Source organism: Medicago truncatula, chromosome 7 (genome assembly GCF_003473485.1).
Source record: "Medicago truncatula cultivar Jemalong A17 chromosome 7, MtrunA17r5.0-ANR, whole genome shotgun sequence".
NCBI classification, from domain to species: Eukaryota; Viridiplantae; Streptophyta; class Magnoliopsida; order Fabales; family Fabaceae; genus Medicago; species Medicago truncatula.
Window position 1 is genome coordinate 21223576 of NC_053048.1, and position 23245 is coordinate 21246820.

At 33.8% G+C, this 23245-nt stretch overlaps 1 protein-coding gene across 1 annotated transcript; it reads left to right on the top strand.

The window, feature by feature from the left end:
- The first annotated feature begins 16601 nt into the window (after nt 1-16601).
- On the top strand, nt 16602-19043 carry LOC25498089 (cullin-3A). The gene is made up of 3 exons (XM_024770849.1): nt 16602-16729; nt 17353-17418; nt 18113-19043. Exons 1-3 carry the CDS (start codon nt 16602-16604, stop codon nt 19041-19043), a joined length of 1125 nt encoding a protein of 374 aa, XP_024626617.1.
- Nucleotides 19044-23245: the final 4202 nt, after the last annotated feature.

Below are 23245 nucleotides of genomic sequence, written 5' to 3' on the forward strand. Positions count from 1 at the left end.
AACGTCACAAGAAAGGGGGGGTTTGAATTGTGACCCTTTTAAAATTATTCCTGAAACTTTAAATTAGATTTTATGTACTCAAGAAAGATCTTGGTAAATATTAGTTAAGCAGATAAATATTAACTTGATGTATAAAGGACCAGAACGTTCTGGAAAGAAATAATATAAGTGTAGAATGTTAAAACAATAATAAACTTAATTTTAAACTTTTAGTCAAGTATTAAGCAGCTGTTTTATCTTGGACCAGAATGTTCTGGAGGCAGTTTAATTTATCAGAATAATATGAGTTTAGTTAGGACCAGAGAACTCTGGATTAATATGGTTGAGATTAGGACCAGAATGTTCTGGAGGTGAGAATTAAAGCTTTGTGATAATGTGTGTGTTTAGTGTGTATAAGTAAAAGAGAGAGAGAGAGAGAGCGAGAGAATAACACAGGAGAGTTATCCTGGTTCACCAAACCCGGCTACTTCCAGTCCCCACACTTCGTGTGAGATTATCCACTATAGTATGCAGCTGGTAGAAACTTCTAACCAACACTATAAGGTCTTGATCACACCAGATCAGTCCGTAACCACTGTATTATCAACCTCAGCAGGCTTCTACAATTCTTTGCTTTCGCACAAGAAAGGTTGGAACTTTTCCTATCTCAAACTATTAAGCCCAATAGACTTGAGATCTAGTTATCTCTTTGTAAGGTGATTTGTTTGGATCGAATGTCTCAAACAAAAGATGTGTAGGATGTTGTTTGGAACTTTATATGTCAAACAAACTATCCTTGTACAAACTTAGAAATATGTTCTCAATGAGAAGAGATGATTGTCGAGAGATGTTGAAGAGATTTGATAGCTTTTGCTTTGAGAGAGATAAATGCTTTGTATTTCAAACTCTTGCTTTTCTCCTTCAATGTCCTCTTCTATTTATAGAGTTGAATTCCTTGGAGAGCAAGCTAATAAAGAGCTGTTGTGCTTCCAATTTGAATTTGAATTTTGGCTCCTAAAGAGACTTGGGGAGAAAGCATGTAGAGAATGTTCCTTCAGTTTCGCCCAGATCATTCTCTCAGTTCCAACCAAAACTTGAACGAAAATTATAGAGCACGTGCTTGCTTAGTTGGTGATGAGCTGTGACCAAGACTTGGTAACTTGCTGCCCACTTGATGATGTTTGCTTAGATCATCTTGATGATGTCATGTAGCTTGGAGATAAATACTTGATGCTTTGAATATTCCTTTTCCTCACAATTCCTTAATGGATCGAAAAAGCCACATGAGGGCCCAAGGATGATTTTATTCTTTTTGCTTCCAACACATGTGCAAGAATATAATTTATTTCCTTTGTTTCTTTGTCCTTTAATGCATTTCCAAGAACCTTGATTTCTTTCCTCTTTAAGTGAGACAAAAGAGAATATTTGCTTTGGTCTTGATCTTAATTATGCATATCTTGACAATTGCCCAAAAAGCTCATATTTGTTCATATCCATTTTCAATAAGATTTTGTTATCCCTTGTGAGTGCCAGAACGTTCTCTTGCTTTTACTAAACATTCTCATGAAACATTTCTCACAAAATTCATTAGTAGATAACAATATAAATTAAAGTAAATATGTTTGTTATCTTTAAAACATCAATAAAAGATTTTGCTCTCAACAATCTCCCCCTTTTTGATGATAACAAACATGTGAAGAATTTCATTTGATTCCTTTAGTCAAATAATATTTTTTGGCAATTTTTGAGAAATAAGTTTATCATAAAAACTCCCCCTCAATTTAAGCATTCAATATCTTTTATTAGAAATTGAGAATGATAAACTTTCATGAATTGAAACAGTGTATATGACAGATTTTATTTTTAGGAATTACTTGTTTCCTTTAAAATCATGGCAAGATAAAGTCATAATTCAATAATCATGATTTTTTCACAAAGCATAGAATGCATATATATAAAACAAGCAGCAGCATAAGATTAACATAGTAGCAGCATAGTAGTAGTGATCTAGCATATTACAGACCAAAATAAAGCAGAGTTTTAAATGCATAAAAGTCATATAGACTAAACATAAAGTTGCATAGGCAACAACAACAGCAGCAGTCCAAAAAGAAACATTTCCAAAAAGGATGATTTTGCTTTAAATTCTTCAATCTTCCCCCTTTTTCTTTCTCCCCCTTTGTTTCATCAAAAAGGAGAATGAGCCACCAAGCTTGCTAAGGCGTCGGTGAAGAGTCATCAGAGGAGGAAGAAGCAGCAGGCATAGGCATAGTAAAGAGTGGTGGAGGAAAAGGATGCGCAACAGGTGGAGGGACATTATACCTCATGCTTAAAACTTGTGTGAGCCAATCCCTTAGGATTTGATTTTCAATATTGTTGTAGACTAGATAACTGAGAATGGCTTGCTGTCCTTCAAACAATCTAGGCAAGTCCTTCCTAAGTTTGCTAACATCTTTCTCAAGCTTAGACCTTTTAGGACGCCTTTGATCTCTTGGATCATCGGTTGGTCCTGGTTGAGAAGTGTTTCCACATGCATTAGTAGGCATAGAGGGCAGAGTAGGAGTAGTGGATTGCAAAGTGCTGAAAGAGTGTAATGGAACAGAGGTGTTTGGAGCGGAGTTAAAGAATTTGCTCACATAACTGTCATTGAACAAAGCAGAATAGCTATCATGTGGAGAGGACACATGAAGATAATTGGACTGAGACAAATTTGTGAAAGGCTGAGAAGCTGAGTTTTGAAAACCATGAAGAACCTCAGTTGCCTGGGCAGTGGAAAATGATGAGGATTGATTTTTAAAATTTGCTAAAAGATCTAAATGCTCATCAGCCACAGGAGAAGCTTGCTGAGAACGTTCTGGAATTAAAGGAGAACGTTCTGGTGTGGCTTCTTGAGTTGGAATAAAAGGTGGAGTTTCCTCACAGACAGTTTCCTCATTCATTTTCATGGATGAAAAATCAGAGGGATCAGCTTTCATGTGACTGATGTTCTTAGGAGTGAATTTTGAATTTTCAAAAACAGAGTCTTCATTTTCTAAAACAACTCCTTTTTCTTTAAAAATCCTAGTCAACATCATACCATATGGAAGACAATATTTTTTGTTGTCTTTTGCAGCAGCAGCCATCATGTGATGAATGATCACGTAAGGAAGACAAAGTTGTTTTTCAAAAAACATATGATAAATGATCATAAGGTCGTTTTTTGTGACATGACCATGATTACCACTTCTAGGAATTAAACTGTGTTGACTAAGCAGATTAAACATTTTAGGAACCTTTTGAAGGTTAGATGAGATAAGACCAGTGGTACCAGGTAAAAACACATCTTGGTAAACCTTTTCTAGATTTACCCCTAGTTTTTCATCCCAAGAGTCACCATAGACACAGTTTCCAGAAATAGGGATGTTAAACAAAGTTCCTATGTCTTCAGGGGTAAGAGAAATTTCAACCCCTTTTACAGTAGACCTGATTAGACTCTTTTCAGGGAAAGTTTCAGACATAAAATAAAAGGCTTGGACAACCTCAGGATAATACCTTTCTCGCATTTGAAGGAAGGAGGTCCAACCAAGAAGATCAGTGATGGCTTTCAAAAAGATTTCTTCTTTGTCAAAAGCTTCAAAATCCACAAATCTTCCATTTGCAATAGGTCTGGTGATCCACTTGTCATGAAAATCTTCTTCAAATTCTGGCTCAATCAGAGGAAAGAATTTTGATGTGTTGATAGAGAGATTGTTGGTTTTCTTTCTCTTAGGTTTAGGAGCTTCTTGAGGCGCTTTTGTAGGAGCAGAAACAGCCTTTCCTTTGCCCTTATCCTTCTTTGGAGGAGGCGGTTTGGGAGCAGCTTTTGGAATAGGGATTTTCTTGGATTCTTCCCTAAGGTTTGGAGCCACAGTTTGCGACTTTTCAGGAGACTTTGGAGGAGAAGGATCCTCGTGGGGGACATCAACAGAAGGTTCTGTTGGAACAGCTTCTCTGTGGGTAGTTTCATCTTCAGAATCAGGAATTTCATGTACTGTAGTATCTACACTTTGAGTTTTCCTTATTCCTATTCCAGCCCTAATCCTGTTTGATCTACGAATACCAATCGATTGAGAAGATTTTGTCTTCTTGGGTTTCGATTGAGAAAGAGCTTTTAGATGAGGAGCGGTTTGAGTGATTATTGATGGAGAAGCTTGAAACAAGGGTTTACTAATCATGTCTAGAGGCATGATGTTTAGTGGTGGTTCATCTTCTGGAGTGTTTGGTTGTTGTTGAGTTAGAAGAGGAGACAGAGATGAATCTGATGGTGGCGGTGAGAGTGGTGGCGAGTTTGGAGATGGTGGTGTTTTGTTCAGGTCTGGTGGAGAAGGTGGTGGAGGAGGAGAATGTGACCGTGGTGAAGGTGGTGGCGATGGTGTTCTGGCTCTTTTGGCTTTTCCTTTGGTTCTGGCCATGGTGTGGATCTGAGATAATTTTTTGGAGAAGATGAAGAGTTTCTTTTATAGAGAGAAGATGGAAGAGAAGGTTTTTCTTCTTTTCTTGAAGAAGTGGGGAGTGAGATACGTAGGAGAAGAAAGAGAAGGGCAAAACAGCTTTTACTTGATTGATGGTGGTTTTCAAAAAGAAACTAGTTTCCATAAAGTAAAATGATGTGCATTTAATGAGATGAAAATGGCATCTTTTGATTTTTGAAAATCTTTACCATTTTTGTTCAGACACAAACATATATTTTAAAAACAAATATGATAAATTGATTTCACTTTTCTTCTAAAAAAGAAGACGTGAAGGCCAAGGGAGAGAGAGAACGTTCTCTGGAACGTTCTGGGCCAAATCATTTAGGTTTTTTAATAATATGTAATTTTTCTTTGATAAAGTTAAACCGATCTTCAACCAAAGGTTTTGTGAAAATATCGGCCAATTGATTTTCAGTGTCAACAAAAATTAATTCTATTTCCTTTTTGTTAACATGATCTCTAATAAAATGATGTTTTATTTCAATGTGTTTTGATCTTGAATGCTGAATGGGGTTTTTAGATAAATTTATCGCACTAGTATTGTCACAAAATATGGGAATGTTTTCATACCTGATTGAGAAATCTTCTAACTGATTTCTTATCCATAATACCTGAGAGCAACAGTTTGCTGCTGACACGTATTCAACTTCAGTGGTTGATAAAGCAATAGTGTTTTGCTTTCTACATGACCAGCTGATTAGTGCTTTCCCGAGAAATTGACATGTGCCACTTGTGCTCTTTCTTTCTGTCTTGTCTCCAGCATAGTCAGCATCACAGTAAGCTGTTAAATCAAAACAAGACCCTTTGCTATACCAAAGGCCAAGATCAGTAGTACCTACTAAATATCTGAAAATTCTTTTGACTGCAGTTAAATGCGATTCTCTTGGAGAAGCTTGAAAACGTGCACATAATCCTACTGCAAAGACAATATCTGGTCTACTGGCAGTTAAATACAAAAGGGAACCAATCATTCCCCTATATTCTTTTTCAGAAATAATTTTTCCTGCCTCGTCTTTGTCTAGACTAGAGGATGGATGCATGGGAGTAGCCATAATTTTGGCTTCATTCATTTTATATTTCTTGAGAAGATCTTTAGTATATTTTTCTTGACAAATAAATATTCCATTTGTTTCTTGTTTAATTTGTAAACCAAGAAAGAATCTTAATTCTCCCATCATACTCATTTCAAATTCACTTTGCATGAGTCCAGAGAATTCTTCACACATTTGTTCATTTGTAGATCCAAAAATAATATCATCTACATATATTTGAACAATTAAGAAGTCTGATTTATTATCTTTTCTAAAAAGTGTTGTATCAATTTTTCCTCTTAAAAAATTATTTTTGAGTAAGAATGTACTTAACCTTTCATACCAAGCTCGTGGAGCTTGTTTTAAACCATATAAAGCTTTTGTGAGTTTAAATACATGGTTAGGTTTGGTAGAGTTTTCAAAACCTGGAGGTTGGTGCACATAGACTTCTTCATTTAAGAAACCATTTAAAAAGGCACTTTTAACATCCATTTGAAAGAGTTTAATATTTTTATGAGATGCATATGCAAGAAGAATACGTATAGCTTCTAACCTGGCAACTGGAGCAAAAGTTTCATCATAGTCAATACCTTCTTGTTGATTGTAGCCTTGTGCTACTAATCTAGCTTTATTTCTGACAACTTTTCCTTCTTCATTTAATTTGTTTTTGAAGACCCACCTTGTACCTATTATAGAATGGTTTTGAGGTTTTAAGACAAGATTCCATACCTGATTTCTCTCAAATTGAGAGAGTTCTTCTTCCATGGCTTTCACCCATGATTCTTCGCACATAGCTTCATTTATATTTTTTGGTTCAATATGTGAGATCATAGCCATGTTGTTGTCATTGTCTTTGAATGATAATCTTGTCCTGATTCCATCAAATGTACTTCCAATGATTTGTTCTGGAGGATGATCACCAACGGTCTTCCAACTTTTTGGAGGAGTTTGAGATGAAGATGCTTGATTTATATTGCTTATAATTTCTTGATTTTGTATAGGTTCCTCATCATCTTCTTTGTTAGTAACTAAATCATCAAACTCATCAAAAACAACATGCATGCTTATTTCCATGGTTTGATTTTTTAAGTTATAGATTCTATAACCTTTGGAATTTGTTGCATATCCTAAAAAGATTCCTTTATCTGATTTTGAATCAAATTTTCCTAGGTTTTCTTTATCATTTAAAATATAACAAAAACAACCAAAAATGTGAAAATAAGAAATGTCTGGTTTTTTGTTTTTCCAGAGTTCATAAGGAGTTTTGTTGAGAATTTTTCTAATAGAAACTCGATTTATAATATAGCAAGAAGTGTTAATAGCTTCAGCCCAAAAATATTTTTCAACATTTGATTCATTAATCATTGTTCTTGCCATTTCTTGTAAAGTACGATTTTTCCTTTCAACAACTCCATTTTGTTGAGGAGTTCTAGCACATGAAAAGTTGTGTGAAATTCCTTTTTCATCAAAAAATGTTTTGAATGATAAATTTTCAAACTCACCTCCATGATCACTTCTTACGGAGATAATGTTTGATTCTTTTTCATTTTGAACAAGTTTGCAAAAGTTTTTAAAGGCTTCAAAAGCTTCATCTTTGTGTTTTAAAAACAAAACCCATGTGTATCTGGAAAAGTCATCGACTATTACAAAACCATATTGTTTTCCAGCAAGACTTGCAGTTCTAACAGGTCCAAATAAATCTATGTGAAGAAGCTCAAGAGGTTTTTTAGTAGAAACAAAGTTATTTGATTTAAAACTACTTTTAACTTGTTTTCCTCGAACACAAGCTTCACATATTTTATTTTTATCAAAATTTATTTTTGGAAGACCTCTTACTAAGTCTAGTTGTGAAATTTTTGAAATCGTTTTCATGCTCACATGTCCAGCTCGTTTATGCCAAATCCACTTATCTTTGTTAATGGACATAAAGCAAGTTTCAGCTGGAATGTCATCTAAGAATAAAACATAAAGATTTTTCTGTCTAGAACCAGTGAAGAAAATTTTTCCAGTAGAGACTTGTTTGACTTCACATATGTTGGATTTAAAGATTACTTCAAAACCACTGTCGCATAATTGACTTATGCTTAGTAGGTTATGTTTTAATCCTTCAACATATTGAACATCTTTTATTTTAGCAGAATCATTTTTACCAATAATACATTTACCTTTGATTTGACCTTTGTCGTTGTTACCAAAGGTTACTGCTCCTCCTTCCTTTTTTATAAAGGAGATAAAGCAGTGTTTGTCACCTGTCATGTGTCTAGAGCAGCCACTGTCTAAAAACCATGGCTTTTTCTTTGCATTTTGTGATGAGTCCTGCATTTTGAGTTAGTGGTGTCTTAGGTACCCCAGATTCTGTGGGTCCTTCCTTGTTAGTTTTCAAAAGCTCAAGATCTTTCTTCTTGAGAAAACAATTTATTTCTAAATGACCATTCCTTCTACAGTATACACATTTTATGAGAGAGCGTTCTCTGTTTTGAAGAGAATGTTCTGTTTTTATAGGAGAGTTTTCTGTTATTCTTTTTCTATGAAAACAAGAAAATTCATTGTGTCCATTTCTTTTGCAAAATGAGCATCTTAATTTTTCTTTCTTAGGTATAAGAGTGTTTTCGTAGATTTTATGTTTAGAGCTATCAAAACCTAGTCCGGCATTATTGCCTATTTCTATTTGAGATCCTATAATTTTTTGAAAAGTTTCGGTTGATCTTATAAAAGTAGCTAGGTCATTTCTTAAATTTTTTATCTCGTTTTCAAGTAAAATATTTTCATTTTTAGGTTTCAAAGGAGATTGATTTTTGCTAAAATCTTTTAACTTTTCAGCTGCTTGAAAATATGAGTCTTGCAAACTTTGAATAATTTTGTTTTGATCATTGTTCAGAGTTTGAAGTTTCTCTTTTTCTTCTTTAAAGTCTTTAACTTCTTTTTGTAGAGAATAGCATTTATTAGTTAAAAAGTTTGAGTCAAATAAAAGACTATCTATTGTGTTTTCTAGTTCTTTATTTAAAGAAGGTTTGTCAAAAAGGATTACCTCTTCATTGTCTGAGTTTGCCATTAGACATATATTTGCTTCCTCATCTTCTTCAGCTTGTGATTCATCAAGATCATCCCACGTCATCAATGCAGTTCTTTTGTAAGGAGTCTTCTTTTTGTTTTGTGGACATTCATTTTTGTAGTGACCTTGCTTGTTGCATCCATAGCAGGTTACTTGGCTTTTATCAACTTCCTTTTTAGAGTTGTCTCTTTTGTTTGGGAAGTATCTTTTTATTTGTTCTCTTCTTTTGATCATTCTTTGAATTTTCTTTGTGATGAGTGCTAGTTCAGTTTCTGCCTCTTCTTGAACAACTTGTTCTTCTTCCGTTTCTTCGGTTTGTGCAGGCATTTCTCCTGTATTATCTTGAGTGGTTTGGGATGCTTTGAGAGCAATCATTTTTCCCTTTTTCACCGGTTTATCTTCTTGGAGTAGAATTTCATGAGCTCTAAGCGTTCCAATAAGATCCTCTAGGGCCAAGGAATTTAGATCTTTGGCTTGAGTGATTGCTGTAACCATAGGTCTCCATGTGTTTGGGAGACATCTTAATATTTTTCTAATTCTGTCATGAGGGGAGTATATTTTTCCCAATGACCTTAACTCATTTACTATAGAAGTGAATCGTGAATACATTTCATCAATGTTTTCTTCATCACTCATTTCGAAAATTTCAAATTTTCGTACGCCAATGTCTATCCTTGTTTCTTTAACATGGCTGGTTCCTTCATGGTGAATTTTTAACGTATCCCAAATTTCTTTTGCCGTAGTGCATTCATAGATTCTTTCACTTTCCTCCATAGTTAGTGAACATTGTAAAAAGAGTTGAGCTTTAGAGTTTAAGAGTACCATCTTTTTATCAGCATCAGTCCATGATGCCTCAGGTTTGATAGTCACTATTGCTGTGGTTGCATTAGTGATTTGTGGTACAAAGTTACCTTCAGTGATAACTTTCCACATATCTACATCTTGAGACTTTAGGAATAATTCCATCTTTCCTTTCCAGAAGTAATAATTCTTTCCATTGAACAATGGTGGTTTTGTGCATGAAAGGCCTTCTGGTATGTACGACATTGCTTCTTCCTGAATCTTTTCCTCTAGCACGTGTTAAATGCTTTTACTTCTTTAGAGGCCGTGCTCTGATACCAATTGAAGTAGCAATAAACGTCACAAGAAAGGGGGGGTTTGAATTGTGACCCTTTTAAAATTATTCCTGAAACTTTAAATTAGATTTTATGTACTCAAGAAAGATCTTGGTAAATATTAGTTAAGCAGATAAATATTAACTTGATGTATAAAGGACCAGAACGTTCTGGAAAGAAATAATATAAGTGTAGAATGTTAAAACAATAATAAACTTAATTTTAAACTTTTAGTCAAGTATTAAGCAGCTGTTTTATCTTGGACCAGAATGTTCTGGAGGCAGTTTAATTTATCAGAATAATATGAGTTTAGTTAGGACCAGAGAACTCTGGATTAATATGGTTGAGATTAGGACCAGAATGTTCTGGAGGTGAGAATTAAAGCTTTGTGATAATGTGTGTGTTTAGTGTGTATAAGTAAAAGAGAGAGAGAGAGAGAGAGAGAGAGAGAGAGAGAGAATAACACAGGAGAGTTATCCTGGTTCACCAAACCCGGCTACTTCCAGTCCCCACACTTCGTGTGAGATTATCCACTATAGTATGCAGTTGGTAGAAACTTCTAACCAACACTATAAGGTCTTGATCACACCAGATCAGTCCGTAACCACTGTATTATCAACCTCAGCAGGCTTCTACAATTCTTTGCTTTCGCACAAGAAAGGTTGGAACTTTTCCTATCTCAAACTATTAAGCCCAATAGACTTGAGATCTAGTTATCTCTTTGTAAGGTGATTTGTTTGGATCGAATGTCTCAAACAAAAGATGTGTAGGATGTTGTTTGGAACTTTATATGTCAAACAAACTATCCTTGTACAAACTTAGAAATATGTTCTCAATGAGAAGAGATGATTGTCGAGAGATGTTGAAGAGATTTGATAGCTTTTGCTTTGAGAGAGATAAATGCTTTGTATTTCAAACTCTTGCTTTTCTCCTTCAATGTCCTCTTCTATTTATAGAGTTGAATTCCTTGGAGAGCAAGCTAATAAAGAGCTGTTGTGCTTCCAATTTGAATTTGAATTTTGGCTCCTAAAGAGACTTGGGGAGAAAGCATGTAGAGAATGTTCCTTCAGTTTCGCCCAGATCATTCTCTCAGTTCCAACCAAAACTTGAACGAAAATTATAGAGCACGTGCTTGCTTAGTTGGTGATGAGCTGTGACCAAGACTTGGTAACTTGCTGCCCACTTGATGATGTTTGCTTAGATCATCTTGATGATGTCATGTAGCTTGGAGATAAATACTTGATGCTTTGAATATTCCTTTTCCTCACAATTCCTTAATGGATCGAAAAAGCCACATGAGGGCCCAAGGATGATTTTATTCTTTTTGCTTCCAACACATGTGCAAGAATATAATTTATTTCCTTTGTTTCTTTGTCCTTTAATGCATTTCCAAGAACCTTGATTTCTTTCCTCTTTAAGTGAGACAAAAGAGAATATTTGCTTTGGTCTTGATCTTAATTATGCATATCTTGACAATTGCCCAAAAAGCTCATATTTGTTCATATCCATTTTCAATAAGATTTTGTTATCCCTTGTGAGTGCCAGAACGTTCTCTTGCTTTTACTAAACATTCTCATGAAACATTTCTCACAAAATTCATTAGTAGATAACAATATAAATTAAAGTAAATATGTTTGTTATCTTTAAAACATCAATAAAAGATTTTGCTCTCAACAGTATTGACTGCCATTTGTTTTTTGATGTAATTTTTTTGGTCTAACTTATGCACTTGGGCACTTATGCACTTGCCTACTATGTAACTGTTTTTTGGTCTGTCATATGCACTTGGTGTGCACTATGTTTTGGAACTAGATGCTTTCCTTTTAATTTCTGTTTTATGCTACATTACGTGCACTTGATGTGCTTTAATTTGTAATGAGAAATATGCACATAATGTGCTTTATTATGCTATAACTATTTATGCTATAACTATGTTTGTTATGTTTATTTGAAACAGGTTGAATTAGCAATGACACTTTTCTTCCAATTCATATAACTAATAAAATACAAACCATAATCAGTGATATATAAGGCATAATTCAATTCATTCATAATCACTGATACATAATAATTCAGTAAAGCATCATACAACTAAAAGGGGTATTACATAGACATCAACACAGCACAACACATAGACATCAAATTTGTTCCAACAATTGAACCAAAATACAACCTTTGAACAACACAACACAACACTAGTAAGCTAGTTTGAAAGCAACTGCAAAGAAAACCCAGGACATTAACAATGCCATGTACAACCAGTTCTTACTCTTCTTCTCAGCCTCATATTTCTTCTTCAACTTCATTACCTTCTTCGACTCAAGCACCTGGCCTATTTCTTGTCTGCATTCTTTCCCAAAATCCTTCCCAAATTTCTTCAAAAACTTTGTTGTCATCTCACACCCATTGCAGCCACTTTCAATCTTCTTCGGGAAACCATTGTTAATCTTCTTCTGGGGATAGCCGTTTCTGGAAAAAAAAACTTGTCCAATTCATCATCCCATATGAAAAGTTCGCAACTTTGCACATTTCGAATACCGACATTTCCAGAATTTTCTCTTAGGGTTCTCATCAGTGTTTGATAACAACAACTTCATAACTACATTACACCCACAAACTGGATGTGGATGATTTCCTCTATTTGAGTTGCCAATGCTCGACATCTCACTCCCACCCATTTGAATCTGAAGAAGGAGAAGGATTAGAAGTGGATGGAGATTCAATTGGATTTTTCATTTATAAATAATTCACTTTTTATTTAATTTTGAAATAATAATTAATTTTGTAAAAGTAATTATCCAAGTGGCAATTGTTTTTAATTAAAAAAATGAAAACAAAAATAATTTCCCAGTCAGCATGACACGTCAGCAGATTCTGCTGACTAGTTCAAGTGAGGGACCGATTGTGGAAGAATCTGAAATGACAGGGATAGAATCTAAACTTTTTTTTTTTACAGGGACTAAAACCGGAATTCGCTCATATTACAGGGACTAAAAAGGGTATTAACCCTACAAAATATGGACTTAGTTGGGAAATTTGACCAAATTGAATTATCTAAAAGACACAGGTTTGGGGCAAATACAAAATGCCATCACCATTTCTGTTTCAAATCGAAAATTCATCAACATAAAGATGTAAAATTGTACCTTGATTTGTGTGTCGGACGAGATCCAGATCGGTAACAGATCTGATGGGTATTGCTTGATTCAACAACAAACTTTGTCTACAACCTCTCAATTTACAAGAGAGAATATTGTTTGAAGTGCATATGAAGAACCAATGATGAGGTTGTTCTTCAGTTAAACATTTCTCTTGCAATTTGTTATGTTTCAGAGCTTTAATGTAGCTATTGGAAAGAAGGGAAAGAAATGAGTTATTGAAAGGAATAAACAAAGTGAGAGAATACTCAAGTAAATGGGGGGTGCCACTAGAAGAAACAAAAAAAAACATTTAAAATTTATTTTCAGTTTTTACTAACCGGTTGGGAATTGCCACCTATCCTGGGAAAGGGAACTTTTCCATAGTGGAAAAGAACTCCCTATTCTTAGGCTAAACGCCTAGGTATCAAAGTTTATGTTAACCTCCAAAAATACTAAATTAAGAAACATATCTTCCTTAAATGCCACGAGTGACAAAACTTTTATCAAAATATCTTAATGAAATCCTTAACTTAATAATTATCTCTTTTCAGATAGTTGGCCTTGAATCTTCTTCATTATCATCAAGAACGTGCAATTTGACTTCTCTCTCACCTTTCAATTTTCCTCTTTATTTGAGAGATACTCTAATCCGCAAGAGGTAAAGGAAAATCAGACCTTAATGCAATGTCGATAATCATAAATATTTACTTTCTAGAACTTAAAGTTTATGCCATTTAACAAAGTAGTTGATGTTGACAGTAATATCCACACGATCATTTATAACTAAATAGAGAACAACAAACAACCACAACATGCTCCAAATAAAATTAATAATAAATTGAAATAAAGGTAATAAATAGGAGTGCAGATCTGCTCCAGTACAAAATTGCTCCAGTTCCCAGTTAATGTAACTGATGTGTGACATGTGGCAGGGTCAGATTTCAACGGATCAGATTTTAAAAACAAAATCAGTTTTTTACTTTGACACAAAAAAAGAGCTCTGTGAGAGTAATAGCACGCTTCCGCCCTTCTCCGTCACTCCTCTCCGCCCCTTTCCCTCTTCTTCGTTAGTACGCCACCGTCCCTCTTCTTCGTTAGTACGCTGCCGTTATTCTCTCTCTTCTGCATTTCAATTGGAGGAATACTGTGTTATTCGTTGTTGTAAACATTATGTTGGCACACAGTGTGATGTTTGTTATTGCAAATAAAAGATATCGTTGTTGTTATTGATTGAAAGCTTGTAATAGCGTGACAGCGGCAGCGGCGGGCAGTTACAACAGCTCAGTGGTGGAGTAGGGCTGAGTAGTGGTAAATTAAGTTTGAACGTGTTTTGTTTCGACGGAGAAGAGAAGAGAAATCATTTCTATTTTTTTAATTTAACTTACTTTGCAAATTTAAAATCTAAGCCATTGATGTTGTTTTTGCCACGTGCCGTCAATCTGTTCAAAGTACATGACAGTTAATGGATTTTATAAACTGGAGCTGATCTGCACTCAATAAATAGGCAAATACCCCTCCCTGAATTATAAAATCTTGCCACTTCATAGGAGGTGTTTTTTCAACTTTTTTTTTTAAAAGCAAATTGGTGGATTAAACATTGGTTCTATCCAATAAAAGAGTGAGGAGTAGAGAGTATTTAAAAATGAGTGTTGCTAGCCTTCCTCATATATATATACTCCCTTCGTCTCATTATAAGTGAGCTTTTTGCTCATTTCGCACATATATTGAAAAAATGTATAAGTGAAAGAAAGAGAAAAATGATTTTAATTAGTGTCTTGTCAATTATTGGTGCATTTCTCATTATCATAAATGCAAGGTAGAATATATTGAATTGAGAGTGATGAAAGTAATATTAATTAGAGTTATAATTGGAAAAAAGTAATTAATATATTGTATTGAAAAGTAAAATAAATAAAAAAAAATTGGACAATCTTTTTCTCCAAATGACTCACTTATTATAGAACGGTGGGAGTATATCTTGCAACTTGAACTCACAAATATTTGAAGGGGTAATATAATTGACTAAAAGTGACAAATTTCAACGGGTGTTTTGTCCGTTAGTTTCTATCATATTTTTATGCCATGTGTTAATTTATCATAATGTATGCATTAATCTGTCGTAAGCATTGTCTCATAGTGTGAGCGTTAATCTTACTAAGTATAAAGTACCTCAAAGTACTATAAGCATTATTGGAAAAAGATTATGTCATGTCAAAACATATTGTCCAAAATTCAAATCTTGTTATTAACAAATAACATTTTTTTTTTTTTTTAATGTTTTTCCTATTGTAATTATGTTGCACATGGTCTTTATATCAGCTGTGTAAGAAGTGATGCATGGATTCACACACAAATATTTAAGCTATGTTTTTAGTTATTTTCTTTGTATTTTGAGATAAATAAGAGATCGTTTAAAGGAGTTGTCAATAATTTGAGAAATATTTTGTATTGTTTTGAGTCTTTTTAGTAAAAAATCATGTAAAATAGCAAAACAAGAAATCACATCAAGGATATGAATAATGAAGATCAATGGTTATTAGAAGGTTTTTGAAGACAATACAAGTTGGGGAAAACTTGTGATTATTTTTAAAATATCAACATTAGTGTAGTGTTGATATTATTATTTATTTTATATTATATGTAAATTACTGAGATTAAGAGATTAAAAGAGATAAAAATAAATTGTTCTTTTGTATCTATATTTATGGTATAAGAGATGAGAATAAATTGTTTTCCTATATTAATGGCATAGCAAATTAATTTATTTATTTATAAATGGTCATTAGACCCATAAAATTAAAAAATTATAAATTTAATTGAGGTTAATTATAAATATTTTCTCGAGGAGATAACTACTTCAGTGTTTATACTCCTTCAGGTTCTTAATAAGAAAAAAAAAAAAACATCAAAATCAATACAATTAATAATTATTACCACTTTTAAATAATGTTTTTACAAATATACCCTCGTAAAATTTTATGAAGTAATATATCCACTAGTATTAAAATGATAAACATTGAATGAGGACTAAAAAAAGTCTTTTATGCAATAAATACATCTTAAAAATTGTGACATTTTCTTATAAATAGAAACTTATATATTTTAACCAAGTTGTTTGGACTCTAGTGGCAAGGAGCTCCTTCCAAGGACGTACCCGGAGAATATCGGGTTCGATTTCCAGGAGGAACAATGCTTGACCAGTGCATATGCCTCTACGCATGAGCCGGGTTAGTCGCTCACCTTTGGTGGGTTGAAAACCGGTGCGAAAGCCAAAAAAAAAATAATCTATATTTTTAAAATTTTTCTAATATAAAGTACATGATGGAGTAATAAATAAGTGAAGCAGTCCCCGTGAGCTTAGCTCAATTGGTAAAGACATTGCATAATTTATGCAGGGATCGGAGTTCGAACCCCAGACGCCGCATTTCTCCACATCTAAATGTGTGATCTCCGGGCCACTAGACTAATAGACCAAAAAAAGTAAAAAAAGTAAATGAAGGAGTATCTTAGAAATTTTAAACAAGGGTCTGACGCGTAACATACATGTTGTCAAATGAGGCCAAACCCTTAGTTCTAGTCTAGGTTATATTCCAGTCCTAACCAAAATATATAAAAAGAAACCCTAAGCACGTTTCGCATAGCTCATCTTTCCCCAACTTTGTCTCTTTCAGTAAATTCTCTAAAACATTAAAATTGTTCTTGTTATCAATCTTTGTTACAATCCTTCAATTTGAGGGTTTTTTGGAATCTGAGTAAGAAGAAAGTTGCGTTCGAGTTTTCGTTAGAAAGAGAGGATGAATTTTCGAGTTGTAAGTGATCCGAAATATTTTGACAAGAATTGGAACATTCTACAACATGCAATTCGTGAGATATTCAAATGCAACGACAACGCTAGGCATCTTAGTTTTGCAGAGCTTCACAGGTTCTTTCTAATGATTCCCATTGTTGCTTCATTGAAAACTGTCTTCGTTTGATCATAATGTGCTTCTCTTTTAAGATATGTACTTGTAGTAGTTGTCATTGGAATTTTGTTTAGGGTTTTTGAAATGATGGAATTGGTGCCTTATAAAGTAAATTTTCAGAAATATTTGGAATATCTATGGAAATCTATCAAGCACATGCACGAAAACCGGACACACCGACACTAACACGTTGACACGGGTAACGATTTGAGAAATTAGATTAATTTAATATAGGGAAATGTTAACGAGTGCCCTCGGGGCACTCTTTAAGCACTTAAAATAGTAGGTTTTTAATGAAAAGTTGTGTAATGATTGCATTGGAAATTGTAACAGTTGACTGAGAATAATTACTAAATTTAGGATACTTAAAAAGTGCCCCGGGGGCACTCGTTAGCAAGACCCTTTAATATAATTACATGAGTCGGTGTTGTGTCAATGTCGGACACTAACACATGTTAGACACCAAACACACATTCGCTCAGAAGTGTGAGTTCTACATATATGAAATTGATGATGATATGTCTGTAGTATTCAAACGTTATGATGTTTAATTTTTTAATCATAACTGTGCTTGTCTTTTAAGATATGCAGTTGTAGCAGGGTCTTTTGAAATGATCAAATTGGTGCATAATACAGCAACTTTCCGCAAGTATTTGGAAGAAAATAGGAAAGTTGATGATGATATAAACATGATAAGGACACGTCGACATTGCTAAGTTGTCAATGTCAAAATACACAGGACACTGATACATACATACATGCACTTTCCACTCACACACGCACATACACACACAATTTTCTTGTAGCGCGCGAACGCAGGCGTGCACACACACACACACAAGGTGTGTTGAAGCAAATAAAACAAAAGTTTTTTAAGATAGTTTTCTGAATAATCTGACATGTGTCGTGCGGGTGTTATGGGACATGCCTAATAATGGGAGTGTTTGTGCTTCATAGATGATATATATGTCAATAGTTTTCAGCTCATTTGGTAAGTTCTTCCAAATTTTTCATAACTCATAAGGTGCTTTCATATTATGCAGAGTTTACCCTAATTTTCTCTTTGATTAAAGAAGTAAATTAAATATAAGGTCTTATATGATAAACACTTGCTGAATAATTGTTTCATTAAGATAGTTTATCTAAAAGCTACCTTTTCTCTTTTGCTTTTAAGGATTGTTTGAATTACATATTCATGTTCATTGACTGGTGTACATGTTTATCTGGCTGCTTTATCAAGTAGGAAGATAGATATTTATTCAACAGAGTTGCATCAATCTATGAAGCTTGAGTTAAAATATTATTGTTTCTAATATTTTATTGTCTTTATTTTGTGGATTCAGACATGCTTATTATATGGTTCTTCACAATTTTGGTGACAAGCTATACTCTGGGCTAGTTGCCACCATGACTTCTCATCTCCAAGAGATAGCTAGATCTCTTGAAGCCACTCAAGGAAGTTCCTTTATGGAAGAATTGAACACAAAGTGGAATGATTATTATAAGTCGTTACCATTTCTTAGCGACATTCTGAGGTACATGGAAAGGACTTATATCCCCAGCACCAAAAAGACACCTGTTTATGAACTTGGTTTGAACCTGTGGAGAGAAAATGTTATTTATTCAAACCAGATAAGGACTCGATTGTCGAATACGCTTTTGGAGTTTGTATTTAAGGAGCGTGCCGGGGAAGATGTTAACAGAGAACTGATTAGAAATGTTACAAAGATGCTGATGGATTTAGGTCCTTCTGTTTATGAGCAAGTATTTGAGACTCCTTTTCTGCAAGTTTTAGCTGAATCTTACAAGGCTGAATCCCAGAAATATATTAAGTGTTTTGACTGTGGGGATTATCTCAAGAAAGTTGAGAGATGCCTGAATGAGGAAACGGATAGAGTTCATTACTTGGACCCTAAGACTGAAAAGAAAATTATTAATGCGATCGAGAAGGAGATGATTGAAAATCCCATGCTGAGATTAATCAATATGGAGAACTCTGGGTTTGTAAACATGCTTTGTGGTACTAAATATGAAGATTTGGAAAGAATGTATAACTTGTTCCGACGTGTTCCTAATGGTCTCTCAAAAATAAAAGAAGTGATGATCTCACACATTCGAGTGTCTGTTAACAAGCTTGTTACTGATCCAAAAAGGGTTAAGGATCCTGTTCAATTTTTGTGGAGGCTCTTGGATGATCTCAACATGATCGGGAGGCTTGCTTCAACCCATATAAAGATTTTCTTAGTTTCAAAACTTGGCCTTCATTTCCTTTGACTACAATCCTTGTGGATTCTCCACATAGATCTCTTCTTCATGTAAGGTATTTAGAAACATGTTTCACCCTTTTTGTGCAAAAAGAGCTATCAAGGCTTCATGATTAATCCTTGTGCATCTCTATTGAGCCATCATGATTAAGCCTTTTTAATTGACCCGTTTAATTTCAATGATATTTTTTCCATGTGGACAATCTACAAGCTCCTAAGTATTATTCCTCTCGATAATTTTAATCGTCCTCCATTACCTTGACCAATACTTCTTAATTTCTTACTTTGATGCAACATCATAGTTTTCAGGCTCAAGCATGGCCATGTTGCAAGTTATATATTTGTTGTGAATACGGAAAAAAAAAACTCACACCAATACTTTGATATGTGGAGCAAAATTAGCAACAACTAAAGCTCAAGTGATTAAACAAGTATAAACAATATAATAAGGTAAAAGGAGAAAGAGAAGAAGAACACAACAATATTTGTTTACCTAGTTCAGTCTAAATTGACCTACTTTATGTGAGAGATCAACTCTCTGGTCCATTTATCGAAGATTTTACAAAGAGATATAAAGGCTTATAAGAAATTAGCCTTAAAAAAGTTATATACGAAACAAATCTTAATTTGTATCCTTTTCTCGAATCTCTTTCCCTAACCAAGAGACTCATGATTTATCCGCAAGGTGTTTTCCAACCCTAGTTTATATACCATAATGAGCAAAACATTAGCCTTTTGATATCCCGAGGACTTCCTCACTTTTGCTTTTTTTTTTCAATATCTCTTTTTGATATTGTAACGCCCACTTTCGTTTAATCGTTTATTTAATCGAGTTTAGGCGATTATATTATAATTATATAGTATATGCATGATTTTGATATGTTTTGATGATTTACGATGATTTTGGTGATTTGATTGATCACGTGATAAGTTATGAGTTTTGGAAGATTTGATAAGGTTATGAGATTTATTTTATTGTTAAGTAGAATAAAGATTTGAAAATAATATAAAATATTTAGTTGAGGGCTGTTTTGATATTTTAGATAGTTTTAGGGGAGAAAGTGAGATAAGATAAGTAATTAAGAGGAGATATAAAAAGGCTAGACCTAGTTTTAGAAAACATTTGTTGTACGTACGTTTTGGAGAAAAAGCCAAGTCTAGAGGAACCTAAGGGAGTGCTGCGATTTCTTCAATTCAAGGTAAGGGTGAGACTAATAATTCAATAACGTTAATTACTGTAATTCTGATGATTAATTGACAAAGTTAGGATTGGTTTAGAGAAGTTTTGGAATTAGGTCAAAACCCTAAAAATTGGTGATCAAACGGTAAAACTTGTTTAGATTGATGTAAGAACCGTCCTATAACCTTAGAATATGTTTAGGATGAATTCTGAAATCAAAACCAGGCTTTGAACCATGTTGTGTGTTGGATTTTTGAGAAAAACCCTAGTCTGCCCGAGCTTCTGTTCATCGCTCGCCTTGGCGAGTGATGATCCTCGCCTCGCGAGTGATGAACTTCATCGCTCGCCACGCGAGCCTTTTTCCTTCGCCTCGCGAGTTGTTTGGTGCAACTCACCACAGCGAGCAATTCCCTTCGCCTCGCGAGTTGTGTGACGCAGCTCGCCACTGCGAGCAACCTTACTCGCCATAGCGAGCTAAGGCAGAGTGTATGTTAGATTTTGTGTTTTGACCTGTTTAGTTGAACCTTGCATGCCTTTGAGTGCCTGAACATACCTAGTATTGATTAGGAATGAATGTAGGATCAGAGGGAACCCAGAACAAGCTTAGTTTGGGAGTTGAGTGGTACTCGCCATGGCGAGTAAGGACTCTCGCCTCGCGAGCATAGCCAGGATGTAGTTGCTTGAGTGTTTGTGCGATCTGTGTCGCACGTGTTGATCAAGAGTGAACCCCTAATTGGTATTGAGACCTAATGATGACGTTTAATGCAGCCTGTAGAGTTGTTTAAGTTATATTGATATTAATTGAATATGAACTAATGTATTGTATATTCATGCAAGATATGAAGGTTTGATAATAATGCAATTTATGTGCTATTGATATAATGATATCATCTTGATATGTGACTTGTTTATGCTGCTTCCGTTATTTAACTAAGTGCATAAGTATATGATAAGGTTTAGCTCCAAATTATTGGATGCATGTTGATTACGATGATTACGTGTTTTGTTGTTAAGAGTCCATGCATAGCATATCATTGAGCTTAGTCCTCACCACGATTACTAGGAGCTTTGTCCTCCGCACGTTATATAGGAGCTTTGTCCTCCGAACGATTAAAGTATATTAATACTTATGATGACGATTGGTACCACATGCATTTAAGGAGTCTAAGAGCATTGTCACATTGTCATGATTAAGATGCCTTGTTGATAATGATTGAATATGTGATTACGTGATAAGTGTTTATCAATTATGTTATGTTGTTCATGATAATTGGATATATGATTACGTGATAACTGTTTAGCAATTATGCAATGTTGATAAAGAAATGATTGTGATGTTAATTATGATTCGCAATTACATTGATTAATGTTATTTTATTATGAAATCTCACCCCTTCTGCTTGAAAATGTTGCCCTTCGTATGGGTAACTTGCAGGTGATCGTGCTTAGTGTGCAGTTGCCGTCGTGAGTGGCCTTGCCTTCACTGTGTCGTCTAGGTCGCTCTGATACGTAACGGGATGGGGTTTAATGTTATAATATGCTTCATTCTTTTACGTGAATAATATGTCATTTTATCATGTTATGGATTATGAACTATTTTAATGGGGCCTACGTGCCAAACTGATTTACGATTTTCGAATTAATATTCCGCTGCTACGTTAAGATATTATGTGAAGGTTAAATTATTATTTAACTGTTTTTGGATTACGTTTCTATGTGATATCCCGTTTATGGTTTTTACTCTGATAAATGTTTAAAAAATTCTAAATTTTTTTGGAAAATGTTTTTACAATATTCTACACATTTCTGTACAATTTCGTTAAAAAAATACTAAAATTTACTTTAAAATAGGGACCAAAAGTAGTGATTCAAAATTTTATAGGGACTAAAAGTTGAAGGAAAATTTTAGAGGGACTAAAACGAAAAGTTGGTATATTTATAGGGACCAAAAACATATTTAACCTTAATTTTTATGAAGGTGTCTTTTAACAAAGTTATAACTAAAAGGTGAAAATCACACATTGAGGTGTGGGTTTCTAAAAGACACCTTCATGAGTGGCTTCTAGCAAAACCCATATATATATATATATATATATATATATATATATATATATATATATATATATATATATATATAGTATTGGCCTCCTTATTTCTTTTTAAGTCTAGGCAATGTGGGATTTCTTATATATGTATATTTTCAACTAACACAAACAATTTCCACCTTGATTGAAAATGATGCATCTACTTTCATTGTCATATTCCACTTTGTGCCACTCTAACTAGAGCCCCACCCCCTCCCGTTGAATCTCACCGTCGACGAATGCAAGAACCGATGCGGTGGCCTTGGTTGAACCTAGAGTTGCCGCCTCTCTCTCTCTCATTGTTTTTTCGAAGAAAAAAATATAAAAAAAGTTTTTATGTACTGATATGAGAAAATCGATATGATAAAATTTTCAAAACTCATGATTTTTTTACTTCAAAATATCACCATTAATTAAAATAATGTTTCTATCAATATTTTTTTTTTTTCATTTTATATGCAAAAGACCGTAAATATTTTCACCATACTTGTTGCGTATTTGATGTGCTTATATTTATGGATCAAACTGACTGAAAAAAGGATATTCAAAGAACCAAAAAGATTTTTTTTAGAGTTATGGACTAAAATGACAACACAAGTTAGGGGACCAAAGAATAAATTAACTCAACAAGTTTTTATATATAAATATGGAAAAAAAAAAATTTGGAGACAATATGATAATGTTTTGAAAACTCATGACTATTTTCAACATGTCAATATTTTTTTTATTTTTTTTGAACGAGCATGTCAATATTAATGTAGAGTTAAACATGTCAACATTAATTATGTAGTGTCGCCTCTATGCACATATATCTGTGAAAACAAATTTTAGTGTATTGATATGAGAAAATCAATATAATAAAGTTTTAGAAACTCATGATTATTTTTTCAAAATATTAATTTTTTTTTTTGAAAAAATAAAAGATATTCATTAATTCAAATTGATTAA